The 19917-nt window shown below is 40.1% G+C and overlaps 1 protein-coding gene across 3 annotated transcripts in view; it reads left to right on the forward strand.

The window, feature by feature from the left end:
- LOC102227618 (transcription factor SOX-6-like) overlaps positions 1 to 19917 on the forward strand; it is a 144859-nt gene that overhangs the window by 95501 nt on the left and 29441 nt on the right. For all 3 annotated transcript variants that reach the window (XM_023352828.1, XM_023352841.1, XM_014471878.2), the window contains 2 exons: positions 10066 to 10186; positions 12000 to 12079. In XM_023352828.1, coding sequence (XP_023208596.1) covers positions 10066 to 10186; positions 12000 to 12079 — 201 coding nt within the window. The remainder of the gene's footprint in view (positions 1 to 10065; positions 10187 to 11999; positions 12080 to 19917) is intronic.

The raw sequence follows: 19917 nt of genomic DNA on the forward strand, positions 1-19917 counted from the left end.
GGAGATCACAACAAAACATCCAAAGCCCTACAGACACCAGGTGTTTCACTTAAGGTCATTAGCTGCGTTTCCATTGACCTTAAAATTGCACAATTTGGAATGACGAAAATCAATTTGCTTAATGGAAACACGGCAGTTAGAAACAAGATAAACTCCAGTATTTTTAGGTGGTTTTTCAGCTGTACCAAAAGCAGCGTGTTTCAGTGGAAACACTTTTTCCTCGTCACACGAGTCATGTGATCAACTGGCCAAAAGTTCGAAGAAGACGACAGGAAGGGGCATGAGGATGATGGCGCGTGATATTGAGTCATGAACAAACGTATTCACGTGATTTTGAGTGTGCTTGTTATTTCATTTAAACACCGCAATTCCGAAATTGTGTTTTTTTTTTTTGCTTGTTTTGGGGATTTTTTTACGTTAGAGGAATATCAAAATTTTGCTCCAATTTGTAATGGAAACGCAGCTAGCATTGACGACTCGACATGAAGAAAGAGATTGAGCGAAACGGCGTTCCAAGGCGTCAAGGGCTGAATGACCAAAAACACAAAGGCTCACCTCAGATATCGATGATCACTCAAGACTTTTGTCTAAATATCCTGCTGCCTGATGATTCTTGTCAATCAAGAAAATATCAGTCAGAACAGTGAACCATGGCGGTGGTAGTTTGCCGGTGACCTTGACGTTTTGTCCTTATCGATGAAACTACAAATTCTTCTCTGCAGCCAAAAACCCTGCAGACTGTTCAGCCGTCAGTTTCTAACCCTTAGATCAGGTGCGCCTTCGCATTTACTCACCTTATCTTTTGTCTGGAGTTAAAATTAGCTTGATGAGCTGAAAAATGGAAGTAAGCCAGAACAGAACAGAGGAAATCACGTGCGTATTTGTTTTCAGCGCTACGCCAAGAAGAGACAATTGGCGTTAACGCGTAATCACGCACATGTGGACAGTTCATGCCTTGCTCTGGCACAAACAACGTACACACACGCGCTCGTGGCGGTGGCGGGGCCCTTTGTGTGTGCCGTATGAGCCGAGTGGCCCAGCCCAGCCTGGTGGCTGACAGGCATGTGTCTTTGTTAAGTCAGTTCCTATAATGGCTCTCATATGTGGCCCATTTCCTTCAGGCCCACAAAGACGCAGGCCCTAACCGCACCGCCCGGGCCCTAGCTAACGGGCTAATTAATGACTGCAAAGCCGCACTCCTCCTCCTCCTCTCTGTTCTTCATTTATAACTCCTCTGTCTCCTCCTTCACCCGCCCTCCTCCGTCTTTTCCGACTTTGGGTTTCTCGTCTCCTGTTTTTATTTTTCGTCTCGTGTCCTGTGTTTTTTTTTTTTATTCATTTATTTTTAATAATATTCCAATCCCTTCTGTTTGGCTGTTGACGTAGCGATTGATCAAGATGAGCGATATTCTGTGTGCCAAACTCTAAACAGCAGTCTACGAGGACTAAATGATTGGCTATTTTATTAGTCCTGATAGCGCATCGCCCTCTGTAATTCAGCCGTTTTTACTGTCTGAATCGGAGCCAATAGCTCTTCTGCCGTCAGGGCAGCAGACAAGCACAAGCACAGCAATCCACTCGCTCACAAACACGCACAAGAACTCTTGAGGAGCTAAGAGGCTGTTAGATGAAGAGGCAGCTTCTAAGTCAGCACACGCTTCCAGCCTGAACGACTGTAAGGCTCACATTGGCAACCGAGTTCAGCCGCTGTAATCATGGAATAAAACTTTTATATGCAGATGTTTATTAAACTTAGAACAAGATAATAAAAAAAAAAGATCTTACAACAGTGTAAAATACACAGAACAAGATTTCCTGTTTTGTTAGGACTAATATGTGACAGTTGAATGACGGCATATTAGGGGCATTGTAGGTAGAAAAAGGTGCAAATTTCTGCCAAAAAACCCACATTTTCTAGAAAAAAGCAGGAACATTTCTCAGATTTAAAAGTGAAAAACATTGCTGGAAAAAAGTCAGGAAGTTTGAATTCCAGAATTTAATTTGAACAAATATGACAATTTCTGAGTTTAGAAAGTCAAAGATTTGCTTGAAAAAAAAAGGATTTTTGAGATTAATCTCAGAAATTTTCTAGAAGAGAACATGGACATTTCTGAGTTTCAAAAGTCAGAAAACTTTGACTGCTGAAACTTGAAAAGTTTCCAAAAGTTAAAATTTTAGACTTTTAAAACTCTGAAAATTCAAAGTTTTTTCTAGAAAATTTCTGAGATTAATTTCAAAATTTAAGATTTTTTGTTTCTTTTAACCAAATTTTCAACATTTTAAATTCAGAAATCTTCATGTTTTTTGTAGAAAATTTCTGAGATTAATCTCAAAATTTCTGAGTTTTTTGGCAAAAATGTTCTTTTCTGTCGACATGGCCCCTAATACTCTGTCGTACATTTGCTCGGGGGAATTTCCCACTGACCTTTTGTGAAGCCGTGCCCATCTTGGGCAACAAATATTATCAACAAATAATTTAAAGTCATTTTCTGTTAATTTACTCATTAGCTAGCGTAGGAAAGTTTGTTTATGTAACTTCAGTGAATACCAGGAAGTTCACCCAAAGGTATCTGAGATTATCAGATGTGAGATTGTCTTATGATTCCTAAAGGTTTGCCTCTTTAATAAGTGGAAATAAGATGTTTGTACTAAAAAATGTAGTAAATAACATCCAAATATAATTAACATTATGTCAGATTTAAGCATATTTTTGACTACTATCTCCTTAATTCACTTAGCCTGAATCAATCCATGATGCAATTGAAACCAATGTAGAGCTTTAGCTTTTGTATTTATTCAGCTCTTTTCAGCAGTAGATTTTCACTTGTTTTCCTTTTCTTCCATGTCACCAAATAACTTTGACAAAACCTATAATTTTACCTTGCAGAACAAGTGTTGTAACATGTTAGTTTGGATCTGTGAAAACAAGTCAAAACACCAAAGAAGCTCTAAGTCATTTGCAGACAGTGCAGCAGCACTCAGTCTTATCAGCAGAACAGAACGACAGTTTTTGTCTCAGGGAATGAACTAAAGCTCTGGCTAAAACTGAAAACCTTAGCTTGCTTTGTCTGTAAGCTGCTGTAGAATTATTTTTCATCTTCTTTGTGATATGTAATGTTTATTTACAGTTATTTTGATATAAATTTGCATACTTGAGCAAAATTACTGAGGAAAAAACATTAAATTTATCACTAGCTTTCTAGTGCTATAGAATGTCTTTTTGTTGTTCTCTTTACAGAAGCAACACGGCCGTTTTAAGAAATAGTTGGAACTGTTTGTCTTCAAAACAAATCCAACCGATTGTTTTGAAGAGATGTGGCATCTTGTAGAAAGATGTCACATCAGCACAAGTTTGTAGAAAACCCAGTACGTTCCTAGTTAGCCTTCCAAATGATAGCTAGCTTGCAACAAATGATAGCTAGCTTGCAACAAATGATACAAATGTAAAACAACTAACACTGAAAATCCTCCAGGCTCATCTGTAGACATATATCCATGGTTTATCCTTTCGCGAGACTGCCGTCATGTTCATTACTGTTTTCTTAGCCAAACAGCGTCCGTGTTGCTAAGCTAAATTTAGCAATTGCTTGATGCTGTAGATTGATCTGTACCAGTCTACTGGAGCTGCTGCCACTTGACTCTGTTAAAAGTTAATCAAGACTGGAGTAAGCTGCTGTTTGTGGCCGTTGAAGGTTACACTCTGCGTTTACAGGTCTTGAAGTGTTTTGGGAAATATCCTGGTGGACGGGGAGGGACCGGTACAGCCGTTCGCCAAAACAAGCCTAACTTTAGCTTAGTAAAATGGATATTGGGCTAGGAAAAGAGCTCAAACTTAACAATGGTCTCTTATGAAGGAGCAGATGGTGAATGCCTGCTAAATATAAAGTTAGAGACATTTTCAGTTTGAACTGGCTAAAAGGTTCAGGATATCAGAGTATTGTGGACTTAATCTTCCTTGTTAATGTAAGAGCCTTCTTTTGGCCAGCTGACTGGCAGTGTGCAGCAACAGGAGAAGGGGAGCTTGACCAAACCAAGCCTACAGTAAACAGGGCAGAGCTCCGTTAGTCCAAAGCTCGCTGGGATCATAAATATGTCCGATAAAAAGTAAAACTTATGTAGAAAGTAGAACTTTGACAGCTTTTAACAATGGGTGGGCGTCTATTGTGTCATTTGCCACAATAAACTACTTAGCATGATAGAAATTTTGATTTAGCATCACAGTAAATTCCCATTAATAAAGTTTAAAACACCCCAAGACTGTCATTATTGTCAGGATTGATGGTTTTGCTATTTTTTCCCCAGATTTTGTTCAATAAATGCTTGACAAAATGCCAATACATTTGAAAATACAGTTACCGTCTGCATCTTACTGAAACAAATCACACTTCTTTACGTGACTGGTGTCCTGAAGAAACACATTACTAATGGGAACGCTATCAAGAGCAGTATGTGTTTGTAGGGACATGAATGCAGTTACCTAAAAAAAAACCATGTAGCAAACAGTTGTTATCGTTTCTCTTATCGTTATCACAAACGTACCACAAAATATCCTGATCAAACCTGTGAGTTTATGTCGCCCACGCGTATACGTTTGACCTGTAAAGGAAACCGTGCCGTTATCTGCCTCCTACCCCCACAGGGTCGCCTGTCAGTCACGTTTTTTTGTTTTTTGTTTGCATTGCATTGGCGATGATTTCCTTGCAGGTTTACGTAGCCTGGCCTCAGTCTGAGCGATGGACCGGGTCAGGTGTCACAGTCGGTACCTGCCAGACAACACCGTATTTTTCTTCCTCGATCACGTCGACATAAAGACGCGTACACACTCGTCGCCCTCTCCAGCCGCCCGCCCCGCGCGGCCCCGGTGCCTTCCAACAACAGCCCCATTAATTCTGAGTGTGTACACATGCTCCACGCTGCCTAGGTGTGTATGTCGGTGTGCGTCTGGTGGGCAGTTAGAGGAAGGGGACTCTGTGTTTTCTTAGGGGCTAAGCAGAGGGGGGCCCACCGCCGCCCCCATCATCCCCCCCAACCATTCATCCAGTAGCACCCCCCCTCCCTGCCCCTCCCCTCAGTAAAAGGAGATCTTTGTGTGTTTGCGTTGGAGAAGCTGCCCCAGTCAGTCCCAGTGTTCCCAGAGGAGCACAATGAATGGGAGCATTTTGTCCTACTCCAAAAGAACCCACACAACACACACACACACACACACCGCACACACACTCCTTTCCTCCTCTTCTTTTTTTGGGGGGTGTTTTTAGCCATTCGGACTCGTTTTTCCTTCTCGCCTCGGCATGTCACGAGACATCAGACTTCTTATCTTTATGGGAGTGTTTGTACATATGTGTGTGTAGAAATGCCCCAACGGTGCATCAGCCACCAGTGTGCAAGCTTGGTGCCTCACTCGACATCGATCTTCTTTAGGGTGATGTGAACGGCTCGGTCCGAAGAGCCAGTCAGCCGATAAACACGTGAAGTCACGTTAAAAATCTGTAACTGTAGCTTATTAAGACGGGCGGCAGCAAGCATGTAATAGACAGACTTTTGGTAAAAATTTTCTTTTCGCTAAGCATGCGTTTTTCCATTTGTAATTAAAATAGAGGAAAAAACGAATAATGTTTGGATGTAATAAGCATGACAGGGTCTACTTTCTACAAGCCTGATGATGTGGAGTAAAATCCATTATCAAAACTGGTCTCCTGTAGCGCTGAAACGATTAATTGGATTAATCGTGAATAATCCAATTAATCAATTAACTTGATAAATCACGATTATTTGGATTATTTGTGATTAATCCAATTAACTAGTGATTAATCAGGTTAATTGTGACAAATCAATTATTGAAATAATTAACAACTCATTTACTAATCGATTAATAATTAACTGGAATATGCAAACTCAAAAAAAGGCAGTTTGCTGAAAAGAACAACATCTTCATCTTCAGTAATTCATTCAAACTGTACAAAAATATATATGCATTTTGTATTTAACATTAAAACTCCTCTGTCTGTCAGTGTGTTATGTTTGCATTTTTTTAATATTCCTCGGTTCAAATTCACTAAAGGAATGCCGTGTTGTTGCATTTTAGGAAAATAAAATGTTTATTTTCTTATTTTAAAAAGGAATCAAATTGATTGTTTCCATCTTTTAATGTCTTTCTTGTATATTGTACAATAAAGGCGTAAAGATCTTAAAGTAAAATTTGCAAAATGTGACAATTTCTGCACTGACTGATAAATTAATCGTCAGACTGATTGATACTAAAATAATCAATTGTTGCTGCCTTAGTCTCTTAAATGCATTATCACTAAGCAGAAAGAGGAAACTCTGTGGAAGCCTCTGATCAAATTTTGTAAAAAGCCTTAAAATAAGCTTAGTTTGCTGCAGTAGCTTAATGTAACACTGAAAATGTCAGATAACATCCAGCCTGTTGTTTCTATTCAGGCTGATTATTATATCAGTGAGAAATATTTGACCAATAACTGAACGAACTCTAGCAGACATTTCTCTTCATTGGTGAGACAGAAAGAGAAGAATTTATAATTCATAGTCAACTTTTTTTTTTGGGGGGGTGGGGGGGTCAATATTTATCAATACTATTGCAGAGAAATATTCTCCTTATATGTCACTTCTAATCTAACTGAAATGTGGATTTTGATCAGACGGTGTGTTTGGGGTACAACAAAAACTGCACTAGTGAAAAAAGCTTCCCAACCCCAGCCTTCAGTAAGGTAGGGGATGTGTGATGCTGTGGGTGTGTTTTCACTCACCTTGGAACACCAAGACTTCGACTTGGTCTATCTGTAAACTTCCCATTGGGTCAATATAGTGACCCAACGGGGTCATTGTACCTGAAGAGAAGAGAGCAGTTTTCATTATGAAAGAAAAAATTCCCTCATATGAATAAATATACTCAAATTCAGGCCGTATTTATTTCAGCATTTTTATTCAGAAAAGATTCATATTTTTGCAGTAGTGTCAACAAACTGATCATCTATAAATATGGGGTATTCGGTTAGCTCGCAGATCAAAAGGGCATATATGTATGCATTTATAGATATAGAAGTGTTTGCATTATTAATTTAAAGTCCAATTACTTTTCGGTTGATCTAATTATTAATCAGATGATAATTCTGGCTCTTCAGAAGGCTCAGAGCAGAGCGTCTGTGTTTAGTCATGCTGTTTAAACCTCCCTACTGCACACAGAGGGGGAAGTCGTCCTGTTTTACCAACGCAGCGGCGCGGCAGAGGTCTGGGGATCGGTTGATCATTATGAAGGGCCCCGATGGGTCAGTGGGGCCTCGGGGGGAGGGGCTTTGGGTCATCAATGAATTGTAGTAAAAGAGACAAATAGAGGGTTAAATACACTGAGGACAGTGTTTAATTAATTTTTTTTTTAAAGGACTTAACCATGTTGCAGCAAAAGCACAAAATGCTTAGTTTGAAAATAATAAAATGTGACAGGAAAAAAAAAAAAGAAACTGCAGGGCTGGAACAAGCTTTTTTGGGGCCTGAGGCAGATTTTTATTTGCAACCTCCCCCCCCCATACCAAAATGTCAACAATATATGTTTTATCATTCCTAAGCTACTCCATGTAACTATGTAAATGATAGAGTAGTATCATTTACTACTCTATGTATGCAAATGATACAAATTGATCCTAAAAATTTGATAGCATCAATTACAAATGACGCTACCATTAGCGTCATTTGTAATTGTCTTGCCTCATCCCAGTGTTGTCATGGCTGTGGATTTTAACCTTACAGGAGTAACAAACTGGATTTTATTGGATTTTGGGATGCAGAGAGGCATTTAAGTGTGTCATAGTATTTTAACTGTTTGAAAGCAACACCAGCTGATAAACATTAAATTTACAGTAAACAAGTTAACAAGTTTCCCCAACGGCAGCCTAAAGCAGAAAAATGTTAGATCATTATTAGTGTGAAGACTGTAAAAGTAGAATAAAAACTGATTGTCTATATGTAATAGCATTTAGCTTGCATTTTTAAATGTTATTTTAAACCTATATAAATATATATATGAAACTCCTCCTCAGCTCATATCTAAGGTATTCCTAGTTAACATTTTATTACTTTCGGCCTTTAGGCTGTTGTTGAACATTTTCAGGTGAAAAACTCACAAACGAGATGGATAAGTAAAAAGAACAAGAGGCACGAAAGGCGCCTTTTTGTTTCTTCTTCTTTTCTTTTTTTTTACAAGTCAGACAGAAATTAATGAAAAGAGAACAGGATGAGATAAAGGGCAAGAGATGGAGGGGAAAGTACAGACTGTTGGTTTAACCCTAATAGACTCCCGCAGGGTCATCTTTGATACGCTGCCTTCAGTCGGAGCCGTCGGCGCCGTAACTCAGGCAAACAAGCAGTTTTTAAAAGTCTTTCAAGCCGACATGAAAGGCAGCTTCTTCATGGCCTCCGTTGTTGTTCAGGCATTTTGTTCAACACTTTTACACTCGTCCCTCAAGAACGTACGACTTCATTTACTGCTTGGTTTCCTGAAGTCTTCATTCAGCTTTTTAAGTCTCGAGCATTTCTACACGACGTATCATTGATTAATATTCTTAACTTTTTGTAAAGAATACAATAAGTAAAGATATATATATGTATATATATATATATCTCCAGTAAAATAAAAAATATATATATATAAATTTCTCATCTTGATGTCTTTAATTGTTTGTTTTGAATTTTCATTTTTCCCCCCTGCATTGGAGCTTTTTCTTTCTATTTTTATTTTTTTTTCATGCATAAGACTTTCTCCAAAACTAAAAGCACCAAAACAGACCTATAAAGCTAATTAATTCCAGGTACGAAGCCTGCTTTGAAAATATTTATTAGGCACAAAATGTAGTGAAGTCTTTATTTAGTCTGATATATGTAGGACTCTTAAAAGCTTTCACTAATCAGATTAAGTAATGAATCATTAAGTGGTTCACAAAGATAGAGCTAAAACCTAAATGAAATGACAATTAGTAGAATAAAAATAAGTTCTTCAGGAAAAACTTGTTTCATTAAAAACGTCTTCAGCTGTCTGAAGTCGAGTACATGAAGACAGAGGAGGGTTAACCCATAGATGTTTTTATATCTTGCTCTTGGAAGTGTGAGTGACGTTCTGTGGGTGGAGTTTGAGGTAGACATGGAAGAAAAAGCTTGACCATGAAGGAACGGAGGTGAGATCTTCTGTTGGTTCCAGTTTGACGTTTTACTGCAGAGTTTTGGACCAGCTGAAGTTTATCGCGGATGTTTTTTGTTGATGCATATGAAAACTGTAATGAAGCAATTGCAATTGCTTCATTAACTATCACGAGCTTCCTGCTTCAACACCAACCTTCTTAGTTCAGAAATATTTCCGTAATACTGTAATCCTGTTAAACGACACCTATTTTTTTCAAAGTCAGAATTTGAAAGCCTGGTGTGGTAATCAGGCATTCAGTCATCTTAAAGTCCAGTTGGATAGAGCGACTTTTTTTTAACCAGTTTGTAATTTCACTTTTACCCTGAAGTAAATCTGACGGTGTGAAGAACTGTATTTGCATCTGCATAAAAGTAACGGGACATTTTCTTGTATTTGTCTGTCATCTGTCCAAGGTGTATGTGTTTAGCAAAAAAAAGAAAGACACGGGCCCAAACACAGCCTTGGGGTACGCCACATTTAAAAAGCTACTAGGTTAAAGTTGTTTGTAACTGCAGCAGATTCTGCTTCTCCAATAAGTGGTGAATTCTTTTGAAACAGAGCCTTTTTACTAAAACATCACCGTTTTGCAACGCTTTAAATTGAAAATGTTCTTATTGGGTCAGTAGAGACTAAACTGGCGAAAACAAAATTACAAGCCATGTATACTTTTAGGGTTTCTATCTGAAATGTGCTGGAGTAAAATTAAGTTGCAGAAAATGGAACAAAATCTCCAGTGAAACTGTTTAAGTTGGTAGCAACTGTTTGTGGCCTTTAATCACGTATTCTCGGCGGCGTCGGAGGTACTCATAAATGTGTTTTCAGTTCCTTTTTTCACGCTTTGGCCTCAGCCTCTCCCTCTTGGTCCGACTCCCCCTCAGGTCCAGGGTCACATGCCTCCTCTGATGATCCCCCTGTTCCCACACGACCAGCGCTCTCTGGCTGCCGCCGCCGTCGCACAGCAAGGCTTCCTCTTCCCGCCCGGCATGTCCTACAAGCCAGGTATATTTATGTGCACCTCCCCTCCCTTACACCCCTCACCCTCCAACACACGCCCACCCCCACACAGATTCTAGTTGACAGTAATGAGGTGTGTCAGGTAAGGAATGTTGTGGAAATGAGCGGAGAGATTTACAAGCGCCGCTTGTTCACTTCAGGATCAATGCGTTTGGACACAGAGCGGACTGGAACATCTCTTTCCGTGGCAACCGCAGAGCATGTCAGTCGCCCTGCACATCTGCAACATGGAATTTCACACACACACACACCCACGCCGTCACCCCAACCGCATCCACCTACTGCACATTTGTAACTGGCCACGACAAAATCAGGAACAAGCTTCATCAGGGGGGCGTCTTGAGTTACTTACTGATTCTGAAGATGTGGATTCTAAACTTTTTAATGATGTCAAACACAGAATATTTTTTTTTTAAATGAGGGAGATGTGGCTGTGTCAATGTTGGCACTCTGCAAAAACAATCAGTGAGAAAACAGGCCTCCAAGTGTCAGAAGAATTGCCCCCAAACAGGCCTTTAGTGGCGTGGGTTCTGGTGATGAGCTGGTGATAAGTAGCCGTGTGTTTCTGTCTAACGTCAATGTTATTAGATAGATGGATGGATATATAGATGGATAGCTAGTCCAGTAGCTAACTATCTAGATAGACAGGCGGACGGACAGACAGAGAGATAGACAGAAGATGTTTGCCTTGCCAAATCCAGATGGCATTTTTGATCTAATTTGTGAAGAAAACCAGGCAAACATTTCAGTCGCTAGATGTGCAATGCTAGCACAGACATACGCTACCAGATAGATGCAGATGGTTGCACACAACATTAGTTCGGGAAAGTTGCATGCAGTTAGATACCACGCGTCTCAGACACTTATTTTCAAAACTTTTACAACTACATATATCAGTTTCCTTCCACTTCACAGTTATATTTGCTATGATTTTGTGTTTGAAATAAAACCCGACCAAATCCCGTCGAAGTTTGCGGTGGATTGTGACAAAATGTGAAGGTGTTCAGAGAACACTTTTGCTGCTGTTGCAGTATTTATCCGTGGCTCATGCTGACCACCTAAACGTGAGAACGACTCTACGAAGGAACGCACACACGCAGCGTGTCGCAGCACATCTCTCTCCCCAGCTCTACCTCTGCAGCACGTCTGCGGCCACACCCTCGCGCAAAGTCACGCGCAATTTGCAGTCTTGTTTTTGCAGGACCCCACGCGCCACCTGCTTTCTTTGCGTCTCCCTCGTCCTTCGCATTCCTCTCTCCCATACATTCCTCCGGGCGCTCGCCTGACGCAGGTTAGCGGCGAGCCTCCGCGGTTCATATCGGTACAGTCTGCGTCCAGTCGGACGCAAGGCTGCAAACAGAAAGAAAAAGTAGTAAAACTCTTTTTAAAGGCGTCAAAAAGGCGTTAAAAGCCGTCATTGTGCACGCCGGGTTTTTTTTTTTCTTTGCTTCGATCTCTTTTCAACAAAGACCTGGACATGAAAAGCCTTTTAAGGACAAACAGTAGGGGTTTATACATGGCACTCGCTTATGAGCTGGTGAGTGCATCCCATTGAGCGAGCTCCGCTCAGCCCGGTCTCGAGCACTTATGTGTGCAGACAGTGAGTCTTATTAACCTCTGAATAAAGCGCTCCTGACCCTTTGTGTTTATGTATAAAAACATGAGCGGGGGGAAGGAGACAAAGCAGCGAGACGGAGAGAACGATTCGGGTCTGAAGGTAAAGAGCAGGTTTGTTCTTGTGCTGAACTCTGCCCCCACCTCTCTCTGTTAACACGCGTCGTCTCTGGTTGTTCACCAGGTGAGAATTACCCAATGCAGTTCATTCCGTCAACAATGGCAGCCGCGGCGGCCTCTGGACTCAGCCCGCTACAGCTGCAGGTAAGAGGGCGACGCCTTGACACTCCATTGAACCAAAACCTCGTCAAACTGTTTGAAAACATAAATTGACTCCTTTTTTTTTATCTACATAAAGCAAGGCTTCATGTAAAGTTGCACAAAGAAACTCTTATTAATAGAGTGGTGACAGATAAGAGCATGGACTCTGGTGATTGAGTGAGATATGGTTGAATTAACTTGGAAGCATTTTTTTTTCAGCTGGCAATAAAAAGCGTCTGTCAAAGTTGAATGCGTCTAAAAACAATCAAAAACTTTTTTTTGTTACTATATCTGCTGAGCAATCGAAAAGAAAAGTGGTTATCACAGGACAAAGCAACCAAGCTAGATGAGGGAGTGGATATAATGTTTGACATTTATAAAATTGAAAAACATTACAGCCTTTTTCAATCACAAAACCAAACAATTAAGGTTATTTTTTTGTAAAAACAGGGTGTAAAACTCAGAAGGTCTGAGTTTAGTTTTAGAGACCAAGCTTGATAAAACCACCCTGATAATGCATTTTATCACTATTTAACGTTATGATTTTAGTTTGTGAAGTTTTATTTATTTATTTGTATTTCTTATTATTTGATTAATATTTTGAAATTTCTTTCACATTGTACTATTTTGTATTTTGAACTTTGTAATCTTTCCCTGGGAAATAGAGTTGTTTTATTTATCATGACGCTTTTCTTTCCTTCTTCAGTATTGAAATTTGCAATATGACATTGTATTTGTTTCGTAAAATTTACTTCCTTGGGAATCAATAAAGATGAGGGAAAAAAAATTAAAAACATGTTCTGCTGTTGATTTAAAACCAATCCCATTTTTTGCCAGACACCAAAGCAAGTGCAGAGTCAATCTTTAAAAATCCCATTGTTGCAACTGGGAAACACATGAGCACAGCGTCTGTATTTTCAAATTAATTCACCAGGACAGCTAGTATTTGCTCAAAATACTTGCTGTATTACTAATAAATAAGCTTATCTATATACCTATGTATATAACCTATATATGGGTGGCCAGGAAAGGCACTGGTGAAGTGAGCAGCAGAGCGGAGACGCATTCAGTGTTGTTCCTGAGTTATAGATTTACATGAACTATATGGACTGAGGCAGAAGCAAGTGACCTTGAACCAAATTGTTTTTAATTGTAAGCGTGTAGCTAGCACTTAGAGGAAGTTCGGTGTGAGGTGTCAGTACTGCTGATACTTGTTGCCGTATTGTTTGGTAAGATGCCATAGAATGGACTTTTCTCAGTTATCTTCATCTCGTCAACAGACAGGTCTCCCAGAGAAATGGCAGATTTGTTTTATTGTTGTATTGACATTTCATCAACCAATGCTTTTAGAAATTTTATTATTGGCAGAAGAATTTGCTTTCACACATAGTAACTGGAGTGATAACCTTTTCTCAGTCCATTAAATGTTGACCTAAACTTCGCAAATACAGCAGCTTCAGCTCTTCCTTGAAAGCTTTCACAAGGTTTAGGAGGGCATGTAAGTGAAATCTTGGCCATTCTGATTCGTTCTTTTAGAAATGTTTGCATTTTATTCACATGTGGTGAAGGACGTGATTGGAACTTGAATTCCACGGTGTGGAGAGTTGACCCCAGTATGTGTTGCACTATGACGTATTTAGCATCAGAGATTCGATTTTGCTAAAAAAATTTGCAGGAATTTTGCTTCGACAAGTTGTCTGTTCAGGATATCTAAATTTGTGAATCTAAATCACTGTACTAATCAAAATGCTATATTATTTTGGAACAATAAAAAATTATTTTTTCTTTCTGTGGTATATGTTTGTTTAAAATCTTTTGTGCAGACGACATAGAATTGGTGTTATACACACGATTGAACTTCTTCCAATCCTGACACCTTATTCATCATCTATGTGAAGTACAGTTTTGGAAAACTAAGTTTAAAGGTTGTGTTTTTGTATTGTTTCAACCTTCAGCAATGACCTCAAACCAGCTGTTAAACAATATTTTGGATAGGAAGGACTGGAAGAGAATAAACTAAATAAAACTCGGGTTCATGTTACCCTTGTCCTGAGGTGAAGAGGGCACGGCACCAAAGACCTTGTGTTCTGTGGTTTAGAGAAAAACTTTGTGTTGCCTTCAGGGACAACGTTGTTGGAAAGGATGTGTAGAACGGCACAAAATAAATTAAATTTAACTACATCTTGTACAACAGTAGATAGAATAATTTCACACCGCAAAATGTAAAAAAGCTGATGCAAGATGGAAGGGTACAGTATGGTGCAAATAAATGCAGGCTCTCTGTGGATGAGCTAGAGCCCTGGGTTTCCATTACGCTTCCTTCTGCTCAGCTCACTCCGCTGGACGCTGAGGTGGAGAAGCAGGAGGTTGAGTTTGTTTCTGGTGAAACCATTTCTGTGTGGATTTGGATTGTTACACTGTTAAAACGCCCGATGGCGACTGAGTGTCTGTTTACTGTTTTAAAGTTTTAAAGAACCTGTTTTTCACACACACACTCTTCAACACATCATCCTCCACCATATGTGACAGTGGGACTTAGGTGCTTTCCCCATATTCATCATTGTTGCCAAAAAGCTGCTTGAAACCAGAAGTTTACATACACTGAATGCACTTGGTTCTCTCACGGTCTGAAGTTAAATCGGAGCAAACGTCTCTTGTTTGAGCTCCGTTAGAATTACCAAGAGTAAATGTGGCTTTTTTTTTCAATATTGCTTCTGTATAGCTGTCAGTTAGTGTCCATCTGGTCCTTTATTCCCAGCAATTTTATTTTTGAAGGCTTATATTATGAATAGTCCTCCAACACAGAGGCCCAAACCAGTTACGATATTTTGTATTCTTTGCAGAAACAAATACTTTTGCCCTCACTTACCTCATTTATGAGCCATTTTTGCAACATTGACAGTGTGTGCATTAGCCAGTATTGCTGTACCCAACCTATACACCCATTTCTCAAATTATGGCTTTTTTTTTTTAACATAATACATTCTCTGTTGCTTTTATTTAAAAAAAAAAAAAAGAATTACCAAGAGTATTTCCATTTGCTAAATTTGACAGTATTGAGCGAAAGAATATGCCAGAGATTTGTTTATGAAGGTCTTCAACATAAAATGTTTACATAAAGCACGGTTACTGTCTCTTTAAACAACGAGGAAAAGCCCAGATGATGATGTCACGGCTTTGGAAACCCCTGATAGGTGTACTGACACTTTTGAGTTAAATGGCGGCTCGCCTCTGGATGTACTTTAAGGTGTTCTGCTTTCAGGTTTGACATGACTGGAAAGTCAAAAAACATCAGCCAAGTTATCAGGAAGAGAACTTTGAATAACAAAGTCTGTGTTTTGGTGTGGCCATCACAAAGCCCTGACCTCAGATTTGTAAAGGTGTGAGCCAGCGAAGCAGCGCATAAACCTGATTTATTAAATCAAACCTGATTTGGTAAACCTCATTTACTCCAGGTCTGTTAGGTGAAATGGGCAACAGCTCCAGCAAACTATTGTCAGAAGCTCGTATAGTTCAAAGGCAAGGCAACCAAATACTGAGGAAACGTCTGATTTTGAAGGCATTATTAAATAAATCTCCAACATTCGTTCTTTAAAATATAAATAATTGTGGTAAGTTTAATTGACCTAAAACATGAGAAATGTTGCCTACGTTAATATCAGACAGTGAGAAATAAAAGTTAATATCTTTTATGGGGTCTGGGTAAACATCTGACTTCACCTGTATACCGTATTTTCCGCATTATAGAGCGCACCTCACTATAAGCCGCACCCACAAAGTTTTCTAAAAACAATGGAAATGTACATATATAAGCTGCTGGTATCTCCGCCGCTCTCTGTTTTCCACAAGGACAGCAGAAGGCTGCGTTCTAAATAAATCTGCTATTAAGGACGCAGTCATGCGTCTCCAACGCCGAATCCAGCAGCGGATATCGATCTGTACTGCCAGCCTCAACTTAAAAGTGGCATCATATGAACTTCTTCATGTCGTTTCCATGATGAGGGGGTATAAGTTTGAATAAATTTCTCCGTCCTGCCTGCTGCTAGCATGTGCTTGTTCTAAATGAAAATCAGCGCTTTCTTCTTTGATTTCCAATTTTGACTTCCAATGATTCACTTCCTGCTAAAGCACCCCCTGGTGGCTGAAGAAAAATCCACAGAGAAGCCGCACCGGGCTGTAAGCCACATGGTTCAAAGCTTGGGGGGGGGGAAGTAGCGGCTTATAGTCCGAAAAATACGGTATATGAAGCAATATACTCAAATTAAAGGGAGGATTTTATTTTTTCTTTTGTGAGGTCAAACGATAGGAGGAATACATCTGAATGCATTTTCCACATCTTTATCAACGGGGGCTAATGAAACTGTGTCTGTATTCCTAACTCAGCGAGAACACAATCCCATCGTCTGCATAGCATGACACTTGAAGGCCCAGGCTATTGTTCAACTCAAGAGCCAAGATTTCATAGTGATGGATATAATTATGAAAGAGGACCGTGGGATTTATTTGAAGATTAACATTCATAACGACAGCATGGTTAACAGGTTGACCAAAGGAAGCTTAAGAATGCAACACCACTCTGTTCTCTGTACAATATGCTAGCTTGGTCTCCTGTGCTCTGCTCGATATGTTCCTGGAGTACTTAGAAACTTTTTTTTTTTCTTGTGGAAAGTACAATCGGGAGCTGGAGGGCACCCAGCATGCGTTGATTGGCGTACGTTCCAGCTTCCCTCGTGTTTTCTTTTGACGCTTAATGGCGTTCCAGTAGCTCTTTAAAATAGCATGACACGGCGTTTGAAGATAGAGCTGGGTGGACTGACGCTAACAGGTTAGCCTCCTTATTCGCTGCCTGTCAACTGTATCAGACAAAAGCCGTTATGATGAATGACGGAGGAATTCCTCCCCACCAGCACAACACCTGGCCCCGGCAATTCATCACATTTATTTAATGGCTCCCTGACACCTGCGGTTTGAAAATAGCACTTATCCCTAATAGTTATCATACAACATGTTTGCAAAGCTAAAAGATTATGCAAAATGAAAAATAGGGAATAGAAGAAAAAAACACACAGATTTGCTCTCTGAAGGCGGTTGAGATCTTGACAAAACAAGCCCACCACCCTTCCTGCTCTACCTACCCAGGAAGGACAAAAACCCTTAAGAAAAAGGCTTTTTTTTATTTCACTCACCAACAATACAGCTTCATCATGTCACTCATTACCGTAGCATGGCTTTTTAGATGTCACAAGAATCCTTATCTCGCTTTATTCAATTTGCATTGTGGTTCTCGTTTATCGGAGAACTCATTAGCCGCTATTGACTTAGCAAAGCGCCGCGCTTCGCCGCGGGGGTGTCGGAGCCCTCCTGCCTCCCACTCCTGGCTTTCAAACGATCAAAGGGAGCCGCACGGCGCGCGAGAGGTAAAGAGGGCGCGTGATGTCAGAGGCGCAAATGTCGCTCACATTCATGACGCTCGCGGAGGACGAGAGGCGGCGAGGAACCTGAATGAGAGAGGAAGCTTCTCATCAGGCCGTCGGCAGAAACCGGGAAAAAAGGAAGAAAGGCGGGGAAGAGTTGAGGATGGAATAAACGGTGATTGTTGGGGGATTTTGCGTGTGTGTGTAAGAGGGAGTAACACACAGGGAGAGGGAGAGAGAAGCAGGCAGTGGCTTCCAGCATGTTTTGGACATCGTTTATACAGTAACGCTTTTGCTAAAAGTGATCATGATAAGACTTTGACAATAAGCCTGTACTTGTTCATCATGACAGAAATGTTTTTTGTTTTTTTTTACTTTACAACAAATTGAAAAATATAGAGAATAACATTTGTACATCATGCTGTGGTTATAACATTTCTGACTTTATTTCTGACAGAATTATGACTTTAATCTCAGTATTCTTCCCTTTTTTTCTCAAAATCAGAATTTATTTCTCTCTATACCTCATATTTAAGGTGCAACTTCATTTTTATTCTTGCTTTTTCAATTATCAGTTCTAGTGTTTATGTATCAGAACCTAATAAAAGTGATTGTGGCGATGCACGGCGTAGTGGCAATGTGGTCATCCCATTTTTAAAGACTTTTATTCCTCATCTGGGGTTCGATCCCTGACCTTTTTGTATCTCCGCCCCGTGTCAGTTTCCCTGTGATTGTCTCAGTGTCGAACAGGCTTCAGCCGTTTCATGGATCACCTCACATTTGACACCCTAAGACTTTGTTATAGTGAGGCGTTTGCGATCAGCTCGTTGACTGCAAAGTGCCCAGACAAGCCCAAATCATCAGCCGTCCATCACTGTGCTTGGTGGTTGAAAGGCCTTTAGAGATTTGAGTTTTTTTCTCTTGAGTTTTTACAAGGTTTGAATTTTCAGAAACATCATCTTCTGGTAGGATTGGCAGCTGTATTATTATTATTATTATTACATTATTGAAATGTTTTCCATTTCCGAGAAAAGAAATTCTGAGATGGCAACTAAAACAGTTGCCGTCGTCAGGTCATTGTTGAATTACGTTCTGTTGCCCTCATAAATTCTGTGAACGCAGAGAGGTTGCAGTTAGTCTTTCCACACACAGCGTCCCTACATTTGCCTTGTCTTTGTTTAATAATTAAAATATGAAATCCCTTCTTGGGGTTGGATGTCAACGATTCTAGAACCAGGTACAGAAAGGACCATTTTAATTACGTCCTAAAATGTATAAAAACCTTAGAATTTTACGACCGGGTGTACTTTCTTTTCACCGTGACTATCATTGGAAGTTTTAGTTACAGAGGCGTGCCAGTGTCAGAAAACGTTGTAACACTGATTCCCTGTTAACATGCTGCTCACTCCTGTGAAAACGTGGTGTGAGGCCAAATGCAATGGTGCAATCAGTAAAAATGCATCCAAAAAAAAGAGAGAATGTTTCTAAAACAGCGACTGCGCGTTGTAGGAGAAGGGAGACATATGGCGCACTGTGTGCATTTGCATACATTAATGAACTCCTTTTTTTTATTTGCTACCAAAAGGACGGTTTTCATGCAACCCTTGAGTCGGGCTGTCGGTTGGGACTTGCACAAGCTGCTGTTTGTTAACACGACAGTCACTTTGAGAAAACTGAGATCTTGCTCAAGTCATTAAGCTGTGTTGACTAGAAAGCCCCTCATTTCCATTTGGGGAACCTCTTCATTAGCCTTTTAAAGCAGCGTGCCACTTGCTACTTCATAAGGCGTGGTTCACGGCTTAGTTAACGAGTTTGGTTCTGTAGATCAGTGTGTTTCCAATTCCCAGTCTCATTGTGAACCGTTTGGACGTAATTCTCATTTCTCCAAGTCCTTTAACCTGTTGTGGTTTTTATGCTCTGCTCGGTTCGTCTTGGAAGTCAGAGATCAGATTTGGGAGCGACCCAAACAGAGCGCGTTCTCGACGCGAGTCGGAACACCAGTAGGATTTGCTAATTGTTGTGCCGATAACTACTGTCAGCAAAACGAGCCGATAAAAACGTATTTCGTTCCTTTTTACGCGTTCGAACTCTTAAAGGAATATGTTCACAATTAGGAATTGTACAGTACAAAGTGTGCCTCTTATTTAATGAGATACACACTGTCAGAACTGCTAATAAATAGTTTATGAAGGCAGCTTTTACTGTTTTTTAATGTTCTAGCCACAAACTTGTGATCGGCTCTGGCTACTCACTCTGTTAAGCTGCACTATAACCACTTTAAAGAGGAGTCCAATGTGCGACCTTCACAAATTTAAGCAAAGCCTGACAGTCGTGTCTCAGTGAAGCATTAACCATACCGGCAGCACCACCAAGTTTCTGGAGAAAAATAAAAAATCTGGAAATGTTGAGCTGTGGTAGTATTTATTT

This window comes from Xiphophorus maculatus, chromosome 2, assembly GCF_002775205.1.
Source record: "Xiphophorus maculatus strain JP 163 A chromosome 2, X_maculatus-5.0-male, whole genome shotgun sequence".
NCBI classification, from domain to species: domain Eukaryota; kingdom Metazoa; phylum Chordata; class Actinopteri; order Cyprinodontiformes; family Poeciliidae; genus Xiphophorus; species Xiphophorus maculatus.